This window comes from Heteronotia binoei, chromosome 13 (assembly GCF_032191835.1).
Source record: "Heteronotia binoei isolate CCM8104 ecotype False Entrance Well chromosome 13, APGP_CSIRO_Hbin_v1, whole genome shotgun sequence".
Classification (NCBI taxonomy): domain Eukaryota; kingdom Metazoa; phylum Chordata; class Lepidosauria; order Squamata; family Gekkonidae; genus Heteronotia; species Heteronotia binoei.
Genome location: NC_083235.1, coordinates 40,531,198 through 40,548,635, shown reverse-complemented (window position 1 = coordinate 40,548,635; position 17,438 = coordinate 40,531,198). Strand labels below are relative to the sequence as shown.

At 43.5% G+C, this 17,438-nt stretch overlaps 1 protein-coding gene across 1 annotated transcript in view; it reads left to right on the top strand.

Moving 5' to 3' along the window:
* STXBP4 (syntaxin binding protein 4) overlaps positions 1–17,438 on the top strand; it is a 240,927-nt gene that overhangs the window by 7,410 nt on the left and 216,079 nt on the right. Inside the window, exons 4-5 of the mRNA XM_060253551.1 lie at positions 462–531; positions 2,882–2,956. Coding sequence (XP_060109534.1) covers positions 462–531; positions 2,882–2,956 — 145 coding nt within the window. The remainder of the gene's footprint in view (positions 1–461; positions 532–2,881; positions 2,957–17,438) is intronic.

The window sequence follows — 17,438 nt, the reverse complement described above, 5'->3', positions numbered from 1 at the left end:
TATCAGATCAGGATTTGAAACCATGGTTTAATGTTGGCTTGTTAACCAGAGTTAGCCTTCACAATGGTTTCATTCAGCATGCAGACATAAAAATCATGGCTTAACCCTGGATTGTTCCCTGGTGCCACCTTCATACACTTCCTGGCTACAGAGATGTGTGGTCAGAATGAAGTTGATGAAACCTCCATTTGTTGAGAGTCTAGGATTTGAATGAACACGTACAAACTGATTTCAGATTTTGCAAACCACAGTTTTACATTAAGGCTGACTTGAGCCAATGGAGAACTCAATTGGAAGAGAGCCAATATATTCTTGGAAGTACATTAGGAATAATTCTTAAATTATATTACTTGGTAAACCTGGTAAAAACAGTGTCTTGCAGTTTGGAAGCAGTGGTATATAATTGTGTTTAGTTTTTCCTTGAAAATTCAAAAAGCCTTATTAGCTTCTTTCTATTTAAGGTCAGTTGCTTGTTGGAGACTTGATTTTAGAAGTCAACGGAGAAAACTTAGTTGGCGTAACTAATGAAAGGTATGTTTTATAAATTATTAACAATATAAGTCAAACATTGGTGTAAACGACACTTCAGACCAATTTGGGAACATGAGAGCAAAACAGCATTGTCTGCGTGTAATAAGATTGGGATGTGGCACTGGGCAATTTTGGGGAAATGTACATCAATTTCAAACAGAGCTGGGGCCAAATAGTTTAAAAACAGGTTGAACAATGTTTTGTTAGTGTTCTGGTCCCAACTAAATCTCTAATGAAGAAATGCAAACCTTTTTGAGGTTACTGGCACAATATCTGCTAACACCAGAATTTAGTGGTTTTGCTTAGACTTCTTAATTGAGTAATTCCAAAAGTGGGCAATATGGAACCCATCAGGTTTCTTTTGAAGTCATGACCTTGTGTTAAGTTATTAAGCATAACTTTTAAAAGCACAAAAAAGCTAAATGGTTTATGGTGGCAAAATATTTCTTATGTGATACATAGTGCTCTGCAGGTAGGAGACTCCTGAAGATAGTCATAGCAACTTCTTGCCAGTGGATAATTATGTTGTTGTTCATTCTTAAACTAACCATTTTGATATATAACTTTCCTGTATTCATAGGCATTTATAAATTAGAAATATAATTCAACAAACAAATTAAAACTATGCCTAAAACAGACCTAGTGGCATCATATACCTGCAGTCATGAGTCTCTATATGCAACACATGTAGCTGGGGGGAAATCAGAGTACTCCCCTGTTGAGTATGTTGAAGTTCCTTCTAAAGTTGCCAATCCCCAGTTCGGGGCAGGGGATCCCCTGGTTTGGAGGACCTCCCCCCACTTTAGGGTTATCAGAAAGCAGGGGTAGGTGGATGTGAATGTCCACTGGGCATTTATGGAGACCGGTCTCCATAGGGTATAATGAAGAATTGATCTGTATCTAAGGCTCCAGGGAGCTGTTGTTTTAGAGATAAAGGTACCAAATTTTCAGCATAGCATCTAGTGCCTCTCCTCAAACCCTCCGCCCCTCCCCAGTTTCCAAAAGATTGTACCTGGGGGTCCAGTTCTATGAGCCCCAAAAGAAGGTGCCCCATCCTCCATTATTTCCAGTGCAGGAAAGCATTTAAAAGGAGCTCAGTCCCTTTAATGTGGTGGCCAGAACTCCTTTTGGAGTTCAGTTGTGCTTGTCACAACCTTACTCTTGCTCCATTCCTTAAGTCCCCAAATATTTCCTGAATCAGACCTGGCAACATTGGATCCAAACCTAGAAGAGATTGGATTTATATCCCTGCCTTCACTTGGAGTCTCAGAGTGGCTTTCAATCTCCTTTTCCTTCCCCTCCCCACAACAGACACACTGTGAGGTAGGTGGGGCCGAGAGAGCTCTTGAGAGAACTGCTATTGAGATCCGCTCTTTCAAGAACTGTGACTGACCCAAGGTCACTCAGCAGGTGAATGTGGAGGAGTGGAGAATCAAACTGGATTAGAGTCTACATACTTAATCACTACACCAAACTGGCTCTTCTATAAGTAGGATCAAATTAACTGTTAAGAGAACACCCTCCCTCCCAAGGACACCAGTGCTGAAGCTTGGAGGGAAATCAGCAATCTCCTCCTCTGGTCTTGCAAAAACTCTTGCTTGGTTCATATGAGATGCAGGTGGGTGTATGTATTGTGCCGCATCTTACTCTGTTCATGAACACCCCTCGACTCAGGAGCATTTTTTCAAAGTGTGTAGGAGGTAGTAAGGGAAAGGGATCCATCCCATCAGTTCATGGTTCATTGGATCCAGCTCTGTATCTTTATGTTTGACTTATGAACGTGAAAAGGCCTGCACAAAAAGACCAATCTTCTGTCAAAGACCAGTCTTCTGAGAGAAACACATCAGAAACCTGTCTTTGCAGTACCTCTGCAGTATTGGTTCTATGCACTAACATTTCATTAAAGTGTCATGTTAAATAATTTTATTTATATTCTGTTTTGCATTTGAAAATGTGATGTGTAATGATGATAACTTTTAATATATAGGTGTATGTAGGATAATGTATTATATTGAGAATGAAGAGTGCATGATTTTCAGCAGAACCTATTTCTGAGCTGAGATACTTGGGATCACAGAATTACTAGGCTAGCAGTGGTGTCAAAAGCATATATGCCAATATCAGGCCTCGGATTCAGTGGGAGCTCACAGGAGCACAGCTCCTGAACTTTTCTGAGAGTTCCACCTCCTTGTCCATTGAATAGTATGTGCAGCTGCATAACAATCCCTGGATGAGCTCCACCACCTGTTTTTCTACAAAATGAGCCCTGGCCATTATGATGATTGAAACCTTGCTTTTAACTGGAAAATGCAGTACAATTAACTCTCACTCCTTTCTTCCAACCTTACAGAGCTCTTGAGATCTTGCAGATGGCATCAGTGACCAATCATATGTCTATGTTCATTGCCAGAGATGAAGAAGCAAAGTAAGAAAATTTCAGAATTCTGGGTGTCTATATCAGGGGTCATTTTGTAGAAAAAGAGGTGCCGCAGCTCATTAGCACAACTCAATTGCATATGCCACACACCCCTGACATCACCAGAAGGTGTACTAAAATGTATCAGCTCAGCAATTACCTTAAAATGCTTCTTGAATCATGATTGGCATAATAAGACCTTCCTCCCATCATACTTTTTAAATTACTTTCTCCTATGCGGCCACAGTGGCATGATGAAGATTTCCATCTGTTTGCTTTATATGTTTGGGTTCTTTTCCCATTTTTTGTGGGGGGAAATATTAGAAAGTTTTGTCAAATCTTAGAATCCAGAAAAATTCTCATAGGGGGGTTGCACTTTTTTTTTGGGGGGGGGAGGTATTGGGGGGGTAAGAAATAAAGAGCACATTAAAATTTAGAGGTTCTGGAGCTCTGTTCCTGTGAGCGCCTGCCCAAAATGAGGCCTGGTCTATAGAAAATGCTCAAGGCAAGTGGACTGATGGAAAGAGATGAGATCATTCAGAATTTATATTCACTTGGGCCAGGTTGGTCTTCCCTCACTAATAGTCTTGCTTTGGTAGCAGTGGTACAGCTGTCCTGCAACCTGGAGTGCTGCTGCATTCTCAGTTGCAGTAGATTGTCTTTCTGAGTGGACGGGAGGAGCGGCTTTTTATCCTCTGGAGGCCGGCTGCTCTTCATTTTGCTATGAGGTCCTTTGTGGGAGGAAGGGCAGATGCAACCTCTCGGTAGCCTTTGGATCCTGGCTGATGGCAGGGGCTGAAGTTCTTTCTCCCTCTTCTGCAATCTAAGAGTAGAAAGGGAGCTTATCCTCCTACAAGGGCAGCAATGGGAAGCAAAGGGACAAAGCTGTAAGGGTCAGTCAGTGCCCTGTAGCTGCTACTAACATTATGAGAAACATCTGGTTTCTTTTTTGTTTAAAACCAATTTTTTTATTTTTGCAACATATTGAAAGACATTTATCAAATATAAGTTTCAAAATACTGATCAATACATTACAAAATTTCCACCTCCCCCCAGCCCTCTTTTCTTTGTCCTCTGCCGGTGCGTAATACAATTAAAAAGAAAAGAAAGGTAAAATTTACGCTTGTAGAATCTTCTCTTCCTATCTACCTTAATATAAAATAAATCAAGACTATATATTGATTATTAAAATTAACCCTATATTTGTCACAAAGTCTAACTTCTGCTAAGTTATATATCAGATCAAAAATCCGTATTACCATTTTATCTTCCCCTTAAAAGTTCAGATATATTATCATAAACCACTTAGTGACTTTCCATTACTTTTCAACATATTTTATTATAAAATCTTCACTAAAAATTAGTTACCTTAGCACAAGATAAACCAAGACTATGTGAAAATTATTATTATAATTAACCCTCTATTTATCTCATAATCTAACCTTCTGCTAAATTATATATTAAAACAAGAGTCAATATTTGCAGCTTTATCTTCTCAGTAAAAAAAAAATCAGTTAATGTTATCAAAAATCACTGTCTCTTCACTTTTCATTGTTTTTCAATATATTTTTGAAATTTCTTCCAATCATCCTTAAATTTTCTGAATTACAATCTTTTAAGATTCTAGTAAGTTTATCCGTTTCACTCCAGTGTAACACTTTTAAGATCCAGTGCCATTTCTCCGGCATTTTATCTTGCTTCCACATTTGCACATATAATGTCCTTGCAGCTGAAAGCAAGTACCACAACAATGTCCTATCTTGCTTCGGAAAACTTTCCATTTGTAATCCCACCAGAAAGATATCTGATGCTCTCTTGATGTCATAACCCAAGATTTTAGCGGTCTCTTGTTGAATCATTTGCCCAAAATTTTTTGCTTTATCGCAAGTCCATCACATATGGTAGAAGGAATCTTCATGTTTTTTACATTTCCAACACCTGTCTGAAATTTGATTATTCATTTTTGCTAGTTTCTTAGGTGTCATATACCATCTATACAACATTTTAAAACAGTTCTCTTTTATGTTGTAGCACGTCGATAGTTTCATAGAGTTCTTCCATAGGTGTTCCCATGTCTCCATTTGTATTTCTTTGTTCATATTTATTGCCCATTTTATCATTTGAGTTTTCACTACTTCATCTTCTGTAGACCAGGAATAAGACAAGAGCAAACAGAACTGGAAAAAGTGCTGTTGGGTGAGAATGAAAAATTGATTTCAAAGGTTTATAAGTTATTATAGAAACATCTGGTTTCTTGATACTAATTTCTGAACACATATCCCAAAGGGAGATGGTTAATTGATGCAATAGATTTAGCAAGCCATGGTTTAGAACACAAAATATTCTGTCAGGATGTGAATGTTCCAGTTGTTGCATTCATAGCACTAAGAAAATTAGTATTACAAAGTTTAATATAAGGAGTGATGGGAAAACATTTGGAAGCCGATGAAAAGAGCTACTTACCGAGGAAGAAGGTATGTGCTGCAGAGCAGATGAAACTGGCATCTCTCCTTAATTGATACACAGAGAAGATATAGTAAGACAGACGTTTTGCAGGAACTGAAACCAAAATTAAATTCTATGCCATATGTTTTAAACTTTGAGGGCACAATAAATAACATTTGAACTATTCTTTTAAAAACTGAGACTTACCTGCATCATTTTGACTCTCATTAAGGACTGTGACCTTCAGGACAGGACTGGATTAATCTTTAGGTTGAGCTAGCTGCAGAGTATTATTTGTTCAACTAAATCACAATCCCCTAAATTCTGTATTTATATGAGGACAGAACGCTAGAGAGAATGTCTTTATACCGCAATTTAGATGTTATGTAAAACCATGATTTAATTCAAATGCATATTTGTTAGCACATTTGTATTCCTCCTGTCCTGATTTCTGCTTGTGGTGGCTCAGAGGAAAAAATGAATAAAAATAAATAAGAGAAATTTTAAACAGTTAATTGATAAAGGAATTCAGAGTTGTTCAATAAAACTAATTTGTCTGCAGTAAAAAAAAAAATCTGTTTTAAGATGTCTATCAATAAAAAAACAAAAACACCAAAACAGTCTTGAACACCAAAGACGGCCATAAAAACTCAACAGGTAGGGATAACAGGCCAAGATCAATTAATGGAGGAAAAAAGAGATGAAAGCTTAGTTAAAAGCCAAGATGGTTAGAACATGATCCAAATACAGCCCTCTTCACTAACTTTGGTTAGTTAATTTTGCCAAACTTGAGATGTGAAAACATTGTTTGAATTTGTGTTATTAACCACAGAATAAAGTTCATCTTCATTATGTTTGACACATAAACACAGATCTTTTGGTTTTACCTGCAGCTGGTAAATCATTATGACTTTTAGGAGCTCTACTATTTAAGATACTGAAATGATGCAGACTGCTTAGTTTCTGCAGTATTGCTGTATCTTGCCTTTATAACTTTTTTTTATTCCACCCTTCCTCCAAGGATCTCAAAGTATACCTGGTTCTCCTTTCCTCCATTTTATTCCCACAACAGTGAGGTTATTGTTGCTGTTATCATCATCATACATCGTCATATGTAGTATAGCAAAAAGATCCTAAGATTGTCTGGCAGCCTTATATTCTAACTCTTTTAGCATTATCTACCACTAGGTGGTGAGCTAAACTTTTTTTGCGGGGGAGGGGCTGAGAACTCTGAGAGCTATGGCTGACCTAAGGTCACCCATCTGGCTTCATATGGAAGAGTGTAAAATTGAACGCTGTTCTCCAGATTAAAGTCCACCCCTCTTAACATAATGCTGGCTGAGAGAGACAGTGACAGGCTCAAGGTCACCCAGCAAACTCTAGAGCCATGCTTTGGCTGCTCTGACCAACAGATACCTGCTTATGTGATGTAACACCTTGTAACCATTTACCTCTCAGGTACAATATTTAAACTTTCAAAATATCTAATTTTCAGCATGACCAAATCTATGTATACTTAAATCCAGAGATTGGGAATGTGAACAGAAAAGACAGATCTCCAACCTTTAAAAAAGTGCTGGTTGGGGGTGGTAATTAAAACCCTGCAGAGTAATAAAAGTAATGCCTTTACCTACGAGAAACTAATGCCTCCACAGTGTCAGGGGGGAAGGGTGCTAAGCAACCACAACAGAATTTTGAACATTTGTTTCAGTTGGTAAAAGGCAAGAGGGAGGGACCTTTCCAGGGCTGTTTTGACATTTGTGGGAGGATTCATCAAGGTCAGGCCTGGCAGCAACCACTCAGCATCTTGATACCATGTGGCTTATCACCCAGGACCGTGTGACAGTTGCTCTTCAACAGCATTCACTCTATGAAAGCCAGTGTGGTGTAGTTATAGTTTCAGACTAGGATCTGGGAGACCCAGGTTTGAATCACTGCCATGAAAGCTCTTGGAGGTGATCTTGGGCCAAATTGACATTCTTAGCCTAAACTACCTCACTGGGTTGTTTGAGGATATTGAGATGAGGAAAATGATGTAAGCTGCTTTGGGACCCCACTGGGGAGAGAGGCAGGTATAAATGAAGTAAATAAATATAACTAAAGATGGATGGGGTGGATAAAAGTTAGGTTAGTGGGAAGGGGCAGAGCCAGCATCAGCATACCCTGAAGTGGGACAGCTGCCAGGGTGCATGGCTTCTTGTGGGCCCACTGCTGCTGCTGACTTCCTACTCGCTTATCTCCTCTGATGCCTACATTTGTACCCTTCCACTGCCTGCTTGAGAGTACTTTATCATCTGTGCTCCCAGCTGTTTAGGCTGCCTACCACTTCTGGAGAAGGGCATGTGGGTGGTGCCCAAAGCATCAGCATTCTTAATGGCCACAGGAGTGGCACTCCTGGCTTTACCCACCATTCAGCATCATTAGGGAAAGGGTATGCAGACAGTGTCAGTAGCTGTTACTGCAGATAGTGGAATACCTTGCCAGTGGTAGGAAAATGATACGCAAGCAAGTGTGGACATATTGGTGGGTGGACAAGTAGAGAGCTTTGTAGTGGACACAGGACCCCTGGGCACTGTCTGCTCAAGGCCTCCCAAAACCAGGAACTGGCCCTGGGTGGGTTGGAAGGAGAAAAGGAAGGAAGAAAAGATTGCCATGAGGAGGGGAAAAGGGACTAGTGTGGTAAGGAGATTGGGGAAAGTGAGGTGCCCCCTGAAAGTCCTTCTGGGTTCCCCACTGCACCACTGGGTTGCACCAATGGATAGCTCAGTGGTAAGCACTGTACAACTGGGCCCAATTTGGTCAGGTTTCCCAGGTAGAGGCTCCTAGGAGGAGACACTGAGGGAAAGTCGGAGACACAGGATGGATAAAGGTAGGTTGGCTGGTGGGTAGGAAGGAGAGATGAAAGCAGGAAAAGGGGAGAGTCCATGGGGGTTTTCTGGATAGAGAAAGAAGAAATATTGGGGTAGGGGGAAATGAGATACCTCTTCGGAAGTCCTTGTGAGTTCACTGCCTGTCAATATATTTAATTCTCAACATGGTTCCATTTGTGGATACTTAAATCAAGAGATCGGGGTCATGAACAGAAAAGACAGAGCTTCTACAAACCTGAAAGAAGCAATTTTAAATCTGAAATATAAATGTTAGATTAAATCACCCCAAAACAATAGAATCAGCTCCTATACCTTAAAGAAATGGACGCCATCTCAGTTGCCATTACTAGGCAACTATGGTAGTATTGCAAACCTTTAAACCCTGGTTTCTGTCAGTAAAAGTCAAAGCAGAGGTGGCAAGGCCCTTTTCCAGAACTGTTTTGGCCTTTGAGGCAGGATTCATTGGATCTAGCCCAGCAGCAACCGCTGCTACCACATTTGATTCCCCACTTCTCCACTTGCAGCTGCTGGAATGGCCTTGGATCAGCCATAGCTCTTGCAGAGTTGTCCTTAAAAGGACAGCTTCTGGGAGAGCTCTCTCAGCCCCACCCACCTCACAGGGTGTCTGTTGTGGGGGAAGAAGATAAAGGAGATTATAAACTGCTCTGACTCTGATTCAGAGAGAAGGGCAGGGTATAAATCTACGGTCGTCTTTTTCATCTACTATGCCAGTTGCTTGACTTACCCAGGCCCAGCTGCTTGCTACTGTTCAACAGCTGTCACCCCATACAAGACAATTTGGTGTAGTGGTTAGATTTTAATACTAGGGTCAGAGAGACCCAGGTTTGAATCCCCACTTTGCTGTGGAAGGTCACATTGGGCCACACACTCAGCTTAATCTACCTCACAGGGTTGTTGTGAAGATAAAATGGGGTAGCAGAGAAGGATGTAAACTGCTGTAGTTCTCCATTGGGGAGAAAGTTGGGAGGTAAAGCTGAAGCCTAGGGGAGGGCAAGGAACAGATAAAGAGAAGCTGGCTGGTGGGTGGGTAGGAGAAAATGGAATAAAGTGCAAGAAATTATGGAGGCTACCACGGGGAGTAGTGGGGTGGGGGTAATGGGAAAATGGGATGCCTGCCCCTACAAGTTTGTGCTGGTTCATGGATAGTTCTTGTATCTTACTTTGCAATGCAAATTTTCTTTTTAAAATTATGGGGTCACACATTCATTGTAGGTCTTTTGAAAGTACAAGAGAAACAGTGCAATGACAAAACTTCATGCTTGTTTAGTTTGACTTATTCATGAGTAAGGAAGCTTATACATCAAGCATGATGCCTTTGTACTTTGCTGTTTCTTCCCAGAAAGGCAAAAGACACCTACATAGAGACATGGAGTCTATGCCTCCTGCCTGTCTTTGCATGTAGAGGGTTCCAGCTTTGGTCCCCAGCCACTCCAGACAAGGTTGACTCAGCCTTCCATCCTTCCCAGGTTGGTAAAATGAGTACCCAGCTTGCTGAGGGGAAAGTGTAGATGACTGGGGAAGGTAATGTCAAACCATCCCGTAAAAAGTCTGCCGTGAAAACATCATGATGCAACGCCCCAGAGTTGGAAATGACTGGTAATTGCACAGGGGAGTACCTTTACCTTTACTGGTGTGAGCATGCTCTGTTTGAGGCCCAGGAGAGTTGCTGGTCTTGCATGTCATGTGTTCATGTCATCAGAAGAGTAAGGCCAGATCACTCAAGCAATGGGGAGAATTTCTTTTTAGCACTGGTAGGTTTAAAAACTGGCTTGTCATTTGCTGCCTGAGCTTAAAGGTGGATTCTGGGTTTTGAAAGATTGAAGGCCATTGATCTAGACTTAAAAAATGAAAGCCATATTATAGCTTTAATTAGAACCAACCTAAGTGACACAGAACAGTGTTCAAACTTTTGATTTTTCTAGGAAGAAAGGGGCAAGGGTAAAAAAATAGGATGTTTCATTTCCTTCCATTGCTAGCATTGCTTCATGAAAAGCTAAGTGTGTATTCAAATTTGATGGTGGGATTGCTTCTTACTCAAATGGTTTTGTAGTTTCTTGACTTCTCTTGAGGTGGTTTCTTAATTTGCTTTTAGTGAAAGAATGCTGACCTAGTTTTCTCCAACCATCTTGAATAATTAAAATCCATGAGTACTTTGATCATTCCAGTAGACTTAACAGTGGAATCCTAAACAGAGTTACATACACCCTTCTAAATCCATTGAAGAGAGTGAGTCTAGATGGATGAAATTGTGTTTAGAATTACAATTATTGCGCTTTCAATTTTTTATAAATAGTAATGAGCATTTTTCTTACTACTGCTGTTGTATTCTGTGATTTCCATTTCTTTTTGTTCACAAAAAGCCTGGATGTTGTATACCTCAGATAGCTACTCTTCCTATAAGTAAGAGAGTGTCTTTTGATTTAGGAAACTGAGGGAAGAATCTAGACTAATTTGGCAGTTTCCACCAGTTCTCCTTTCTTGCTGCAGGCCCACCTCATGTTGTTTCTCAAGGCAGGGTACCCGATCTTGCCAATCCATGGAAGAGGAAGGCAGGAAAGTTCCACTCTGCCAATGAAAATTTTAGTCTGAATCCAACCCTGAACATTGGCCTTCTTGGTGGTTACCCCCACCCCTTCTTGGTGGTTACCCCCACAAGACTTCCGAATCGAGCATTTGAGTGCTTAAAAGTGTAGGTGTTTATAGAGGACTGCGTGAGGCATTCTTGTTTTCTCAGGTGTTTATGGATTGCCTATGCATCCCTCAGCATGAATCTACCAAATATTGTGAAGATTACTTCTTCCATGTTCTTCAGCCACCAGAGGTTTGGCAGGTGGTTACATGGGAAAAGGGACTTCTTGGTGGTGACTGCAAGACTTCAGTTGCCTCCTTTGTGAGACTTGCTTGATTCCTTTTCTTTTCTTTTTCCACAGATACACTTTGTCTACTAAAGTTTTCACTTGATAAAAGTGATACTGATTTGTTTGGTTTTTGTTGTCATTGTTGGGTTTTGTTTTGTTTTGTTTTGTTTTCCTTTCCTTTCCTTTCCTGTTCTTTTTTTTTTTCTTTTTTGAGGTTGAACTTCGGATGTTAATGCTGTAGTGGGCTAGCTATGGCTGGTTTGTTGCACTCTGCAGGTGAAAGTGTTTTGTTGTTTTTTATATATTAAAACGTCACCTTTCCTCTTGGTTCAGGGTGGCTGTTGTAGTTTAATGCACAATGCAATGAAACAAGCTTTTACCTTTTTAAGCTGCTTTGGGAGCCTTATCAAAAACAGCCACAGAAACATGCAAAATGAATAAAATCGTTACTACTTTTAAAATATCTGTCACTTATGCTATTTGATTACCTTTTAGGTATTTTATGTTTTCCTCTGTAAGTCACTTCACTTTGAATATATAAAGTATTTGATAACAGTGGCTCCATTCAGATGCAGCACAATGCCATAGTTTCTTTAACTACAATTAGTTTGTAAAAGCAGGATTTGGCTTGCAGATGATCATTTAGAGCACAATCATAAGGGGGGGGGGGTGTGGTGGAAAGTCTTTTGGGAGCAGATGATCCGCTACGTTGGCGCAAGTAGAATTTGTGCCCACATAAGTCTGGCCCCGCCACGGGGGAGGGGAGTAACTTAGGCGGGGTGCCACCAGAGCGCTGCTCTGCCCGAGAGCAGCGGTGCCTGAGGGCTGCGCCCAAGCGTTGGCAGAAGTGCAGTAGAGTGTGGTGTGCAGGAGGGGGAGGAGTTGGAAGCGCAGCCAGGCCTAGGCGGCTTCCTGATAGGTTCAGGTCATGACACGGCCCCTCTCAAGAGGTGCAACGTTACGTCTGCAAAAACAGCGGTGTGTCCCATAGGCACTCATTGAAACCAAAAACAAAGGTCGCTTCACTGCCACGGAAGCTCGCAAACCCCTTAGGGAGCGGTGTTATTGCCTCATCAATCCCCTCACGCCTCGGGCTGACGAGCCCTCTCCCCAACACCCAATCATGGTCCCCCTCCCTCCTAGAAATACTTCCGCTCTGGCCTTGCACAACTCAGTTGTTAGGGACAGCTTCGTGTGGTGGGAAGCTCTGTGGGGGAGCTCCCTGCCATGTGGACTTAGAGCGAGGGACAGGCAGGCACGTTGGTGATGGGTTTTTCACTGTGCGGTTGCTTTGACAGTATCTTTGACTTGCAAGGGGGAGAGCGAGGTCTCTCCCCCAGGGCTAACTGCTCTTGTTTCCAGGTCTCCACAGGTTCCCGGCTCCCAGAGGATCTGCATGCGAGGACTGTCACCATGGCTGGGTAAGTTCAATTGTGCACCAACTGTCCTCCCCCTCCCCTCGCTCTAGAAGGGGTGATGTGTGAGTGTCTCTGGCACTTGAACCAGACAGTGGGCTCTGGCAGGGGGCATTTGCTAACCCCGCTCCCCTGTGCTGCTGCCTGCTCCCTTCCCTTGGGCTGCCCTCAGCTGCGTTCCCACCCCTGGCAGCTGCCCCGATGCGGGAAGGTGGGTCGGAGACTGTCCCTTTAAGAGAGCATCCGGTTGAAACGCAGCCTGCTCCTCCAGCTGCCGCCCCTGCAGGTGCTCTTGATCTCTGTTTTGCAGGTGGGAATCCCAACACAGAAGCTTCCATGTGTGGCTCCACTCCCCCTCCACTCCCTCAGCTGTTTCTGCCCGCTGCTCTGAATGGAGCACCGCCCATGGCGAAACTGTCCAGTGCGCACCAGAGAAACTGTTGCACTCTGTTCCGGAAAAATAAAGTCTGAGCTGTGCCCTCTGTGTCTTTTCTGCTTGGCATCTGCTTCACATTCCCTGGGCAACCCCCCCACTCTGTCAGTGGCCTCTCTGAAGGAATGCCTTGGAGGGTGGGCAGATTTAGTTTGGGCTGTTGTGTGCAGGGCACAAAGGGGGGTGGTGATGAAGTGGATGCATGCCTAGCGGCTCGCACTCTTAAGTTCTGCGGCCCCCAGGAGAGTTGTTTTTTGCACATAGCAGGGGGCAGAGGCAGGGCAACACCAGGGGGGCTCTGGGTGGTTGTGGGGGGTGTCTTTTAGACTTTGTGGTCTGCCCACTCCCAGACACACATTCCAGCCACTGTTTAGGGCAGCGAACTCCTGCAATTTGTGGTTTTTGTTTGTCTGCGCATGCCTCTGCCCATCTGTCTGCCATTGGCAGAGTCTCTGATAGCAGGAGGGTGGGAGAGGATTGACGGCCTCTCAGGGGCACACTTTCCACCCCGTCTCCTGATCACATGCAACGAGCTGGCCAATCCCATGGTCCCGCGTGAGCCTGTGTCTCCCCCACCCCCGCCTCGGCAGTGGGCCAACGGCGTGCACATGTGCGGAATCACCATGGCGACAGCTTCTCTCTCACTCATTGGGCCCGCACTCCCCCTCCGCCCATGGCGTAACATCTCCCCTTTGGGAGCCGACTGCGTCCGCCTACACTAGTTTTGCACTCAAACACAGCTACATGGCGGTTCTCAGGATTGGGCTGCCTGTCTTGGTTTGTTACAATGAAGGCCAGCTTTATCACTTTAGTTCTTTCCCTGCAATAATCATTTGGTATCTTGGCCTGCATCACATTGAGTGCAGCACCAGGGGATAAATTATGATAAATTTGAAAGACTTCATTCTGAGGTTTGTGGGACTGCCTAAAATTCTGAGTTGTGATAGCTGGGGAACTGCTCTTTGTTTGGTTGAGTGGGCTAAAGGTGAAAGAGATTGAGAGTGATTGCTGCTGATTGCTTAGGAGTGCCTCTGCTCCACCCTCTTTGCATTTTAAGCTGCCGAAGGGCGAGAGCTAAAGGCTCTTGGCCTGTGACTCTTTGCCTAGGGGCTCTCTAAGGACCAGGAACCCAGAGCCCTGATTTCCTTGTTCTCCCAATGAGGTAAATTGACCCTCTAGAAGGGGAGCCACTTAAACAAACAGCATTTAAAGAGGACTGTATATTTTAAAATATATATATATATATATCATGAAGATAGAATGCCAGCAGGGGGGGTGGGGGCTTTCCAGCATTTTGCACTGAGTGTCACATGTACGACTATCTGCCCAAAGGACAGAAGTCTTGGGTGTGTGCTCGATGCAAGGAGCTCCTGGTCCTCAGGGAACGAGTTTATACCCTTGAGGCCGAGGTGACTGCCCTGGGGAAGCAAAGACGGTCAGTTAAGCACTTGGGGAAGACTCTCAGGGGCGTATTAGATGAGCCCCGCTCTGAACGTAGCAGCCCTGTTGCTGCCATAGAGTGTGAGGGTCGAGAGGGAAGAGGGCACCGTGCTGAGGATAAGGGGAATGCGCTCTCAGAAGGGACCTCTTCTTCGGTTGGTGAGCGGGAATCCTTTCGCGCCAAGGAACCATCCCTGGGCAGGGGGAGAGGGGGGGTTTGGTAGTTGGTGATTCGATCCTTAGGCAAGTAGACAGCTGGGTGGCAAAACCGCGTACTGACCGTATGGTGACTTGCCTGCCTGGTGCGAAGATAGTGGACATTACGCATGTAGTAGATAGGCTGATAGACAGTGCTGGGGAAGAACCTGTGGTCGTGGTGCATGTTGGCACCAACGATGTGGGAAATGCAGTCGTGAGGTCCTGGAGGAAAAATTTAGGCTGCTAGGTGGGAGACTTAAGGCCAGGACCTCCAAGGTAGCCTTCTCGGAAGTCCTACATGTTCCATGTGCAGGGCAGGAGAGACAGGCACAAATGTAGATGAGACGATGGTGTAAGGAGGAAGGGTTTAAGTTTATTAGGCACTGGGATGCTTTCTGGAATAAGCGGGAGCTGTACAAAAGAGACGGTCTCCACTTGTCCCCGGATGGAACCAGGCTGCTGGCACTTAAAATCAAAAAGGTGGCAGAGCAGTTTTTAAACTAAATCTTGGGGGAAAGCCGACAGGAGATGAAATGTCTCTGGTTCGGGAGGACTCGTCTCAAAGAGATGAAGGGTAGGCGGCTATTTTTCTACCGGGTAATGGATCAGAGTTGTCCACTGTGATGGTGACAAGCAGTATGGACTGTCTGCCAGAGTCCCGAGGCGGCAGGAAGAAAGTGGCGGGCCTAGCGTGCATGGGAAATTATAGATGTTTGTATGCAAATGCTAGAAGTGTTTGAAGTAAAATTGGTGAATTGGAATGCTTAGTGTTGGGAGAAAACATAGACATTGTGGGAATTTCAGAAACTTGGTGGAATGAGGAGAATCAGTGGGGCACGGTGATTCCTGGATATAAGTTATATCGGAAGGATAGGGAGGGAAGGGTTGGAGGTGGGGTGGCTCTGTATGTCAGAGAGGATATACGGTCCAGTGAGACTGAGGTCAGAGAATTAGATTCCCTTCTAGAAATGCTTTGGGTTGAAATAGAGGGCCCAAAAAGAAATTTAACTATGGGAGTTTGTTATCGCCCACCAAATCAAAAGATAGAGGACGATTATAATATGATGGAAGGATTAAAGATAGTGGCTAAACATAAAAACTGTTGTCATAGGTGATTTTTACTACCCGCAGATTGATTGGGTCAATATGTGTTCTAGTCGAGAGAAAGAGATGGAGTTTCTTGATGCTCTCAGTGACTGTGCTATGGAACAGATGGTCTCAGAACCTACCAGGGGTGGGGCGATCCTGGATTTGGTCCTAAGTAATGCCCAAGACTTGGTGAGAGATGTAAAAGTGATCGCACCGCTTGGGAGCAGTGACCATAACATTATTGATTTCACCATTTGTATAGAGAGTTGCCCCAAAAGACCAGCACAACCACGTTTAACTTTAAAAGGGGTAAATTCTCTGAGATGAGGAGACATGTGAAGAGGAAACTGAAAGGAAAGGTAAATACAGTCAAAACCCTTGGGGAAGCTTGGAGGCTATTTAAAACTACAATCCTAGAAGCTCAAAATATATACCACAAGTTAGGAAAGGCACAGACAGGTATAAGAAAAGGCCTGCATGGTTAACAAACAAAGTAATGGAAGCTGTAAAAGGTAAGAAGGACTCCTTTAAGCGGTGGAAAGCTAATCCAAGTGAGATGAATAAAAGGGAACACAGGCTGTGGCAAATCAAATGCAAGACTGTGATCAGGCAGGCAAAAAGGGACTACGAGGAGCATATTGCAAAAAACATAAAGACCAACAATAAAAATTTCTTCAAATATATTAGAAGTAGGAAAACAGCCAGGGAGGCAGTGGGGCCCTTGGATGACCATGGGGTAAAAGGATTACTGAAGGAGGATAGGGAAATGGCTGAGAAGCTGAATGCATTTTTTGCCTCCATCTTCACTGTGGAAGATGAGAACTTTTTGCCTGCCCCAGAACCACTAATTTTGGAAGGGGTGTTGAAAGACCTGAGTCAGATTGAGGTGACAAAAGAGGAGGTCCTACAACTGATAGACAAATTAAAAACTAATAAGTCACCGGGTCCGGATGGCATACATCCGAGAGTTCTGAAAGAACTCAAAGTTGAACTTGTAGATCTATTGACAAAAATCTGTAATCTTTCATTGAAATCTGCCTCCGTTCCTGAGGACTGGAAGGTAGCAAATGTCACCCCCATCTTTAAAAAGGGTTCCAGAGGAGATCCAGGAAATTACAGGCCAGTCAGTCTGACTTCAATACCAGGAAAGTTGGTAGAAAGCATTATCAAGGACAGAATAAGTAGGCACATTGATGAACACGGGTTATTGAGGAAGACTCAGCATGGGTTTTGTAAGGAAGAACTTGCCTCACTAACATTTCTTTGAGTGGGTAAACAAACGTGGACAAAGGAGACCCAATAGATGTTTTTTACCTTGACTTCCAGAAAGCTTTTGATAAAGTTCCTCATCAAAGGCTCCTTAGAAAGCTTGAGAGTCATGGAGTAAAAGGACAGGTCCTCTTGTGGATCAAAAACCGGCTGAGTAATAGGAAGCAGAGAGTGAGTATAAATGGGCAGTTTTCGCAATGGAGGACGGTAAGCAGTGGGGTGCTGCAGGGCTCGGTACTGGGTCCCATGCTCTTTAACTTGTTCATAAATGATTTAGAGTTGGGAGTGAGCAGTGAAGGTGCCAAGTTTGTGGATGACACTAAATTGTTCAGGGTAGTGAGAACCAGAGAGGATTGTGAGGAACTCCAAAGGGACCTGTTGAGGCTGGGTGAGTGGGCGTCAACGTGGCAGATGCAGTTCAGTGTGGCCAAGTGCAAAGTAATGCACTTGGAA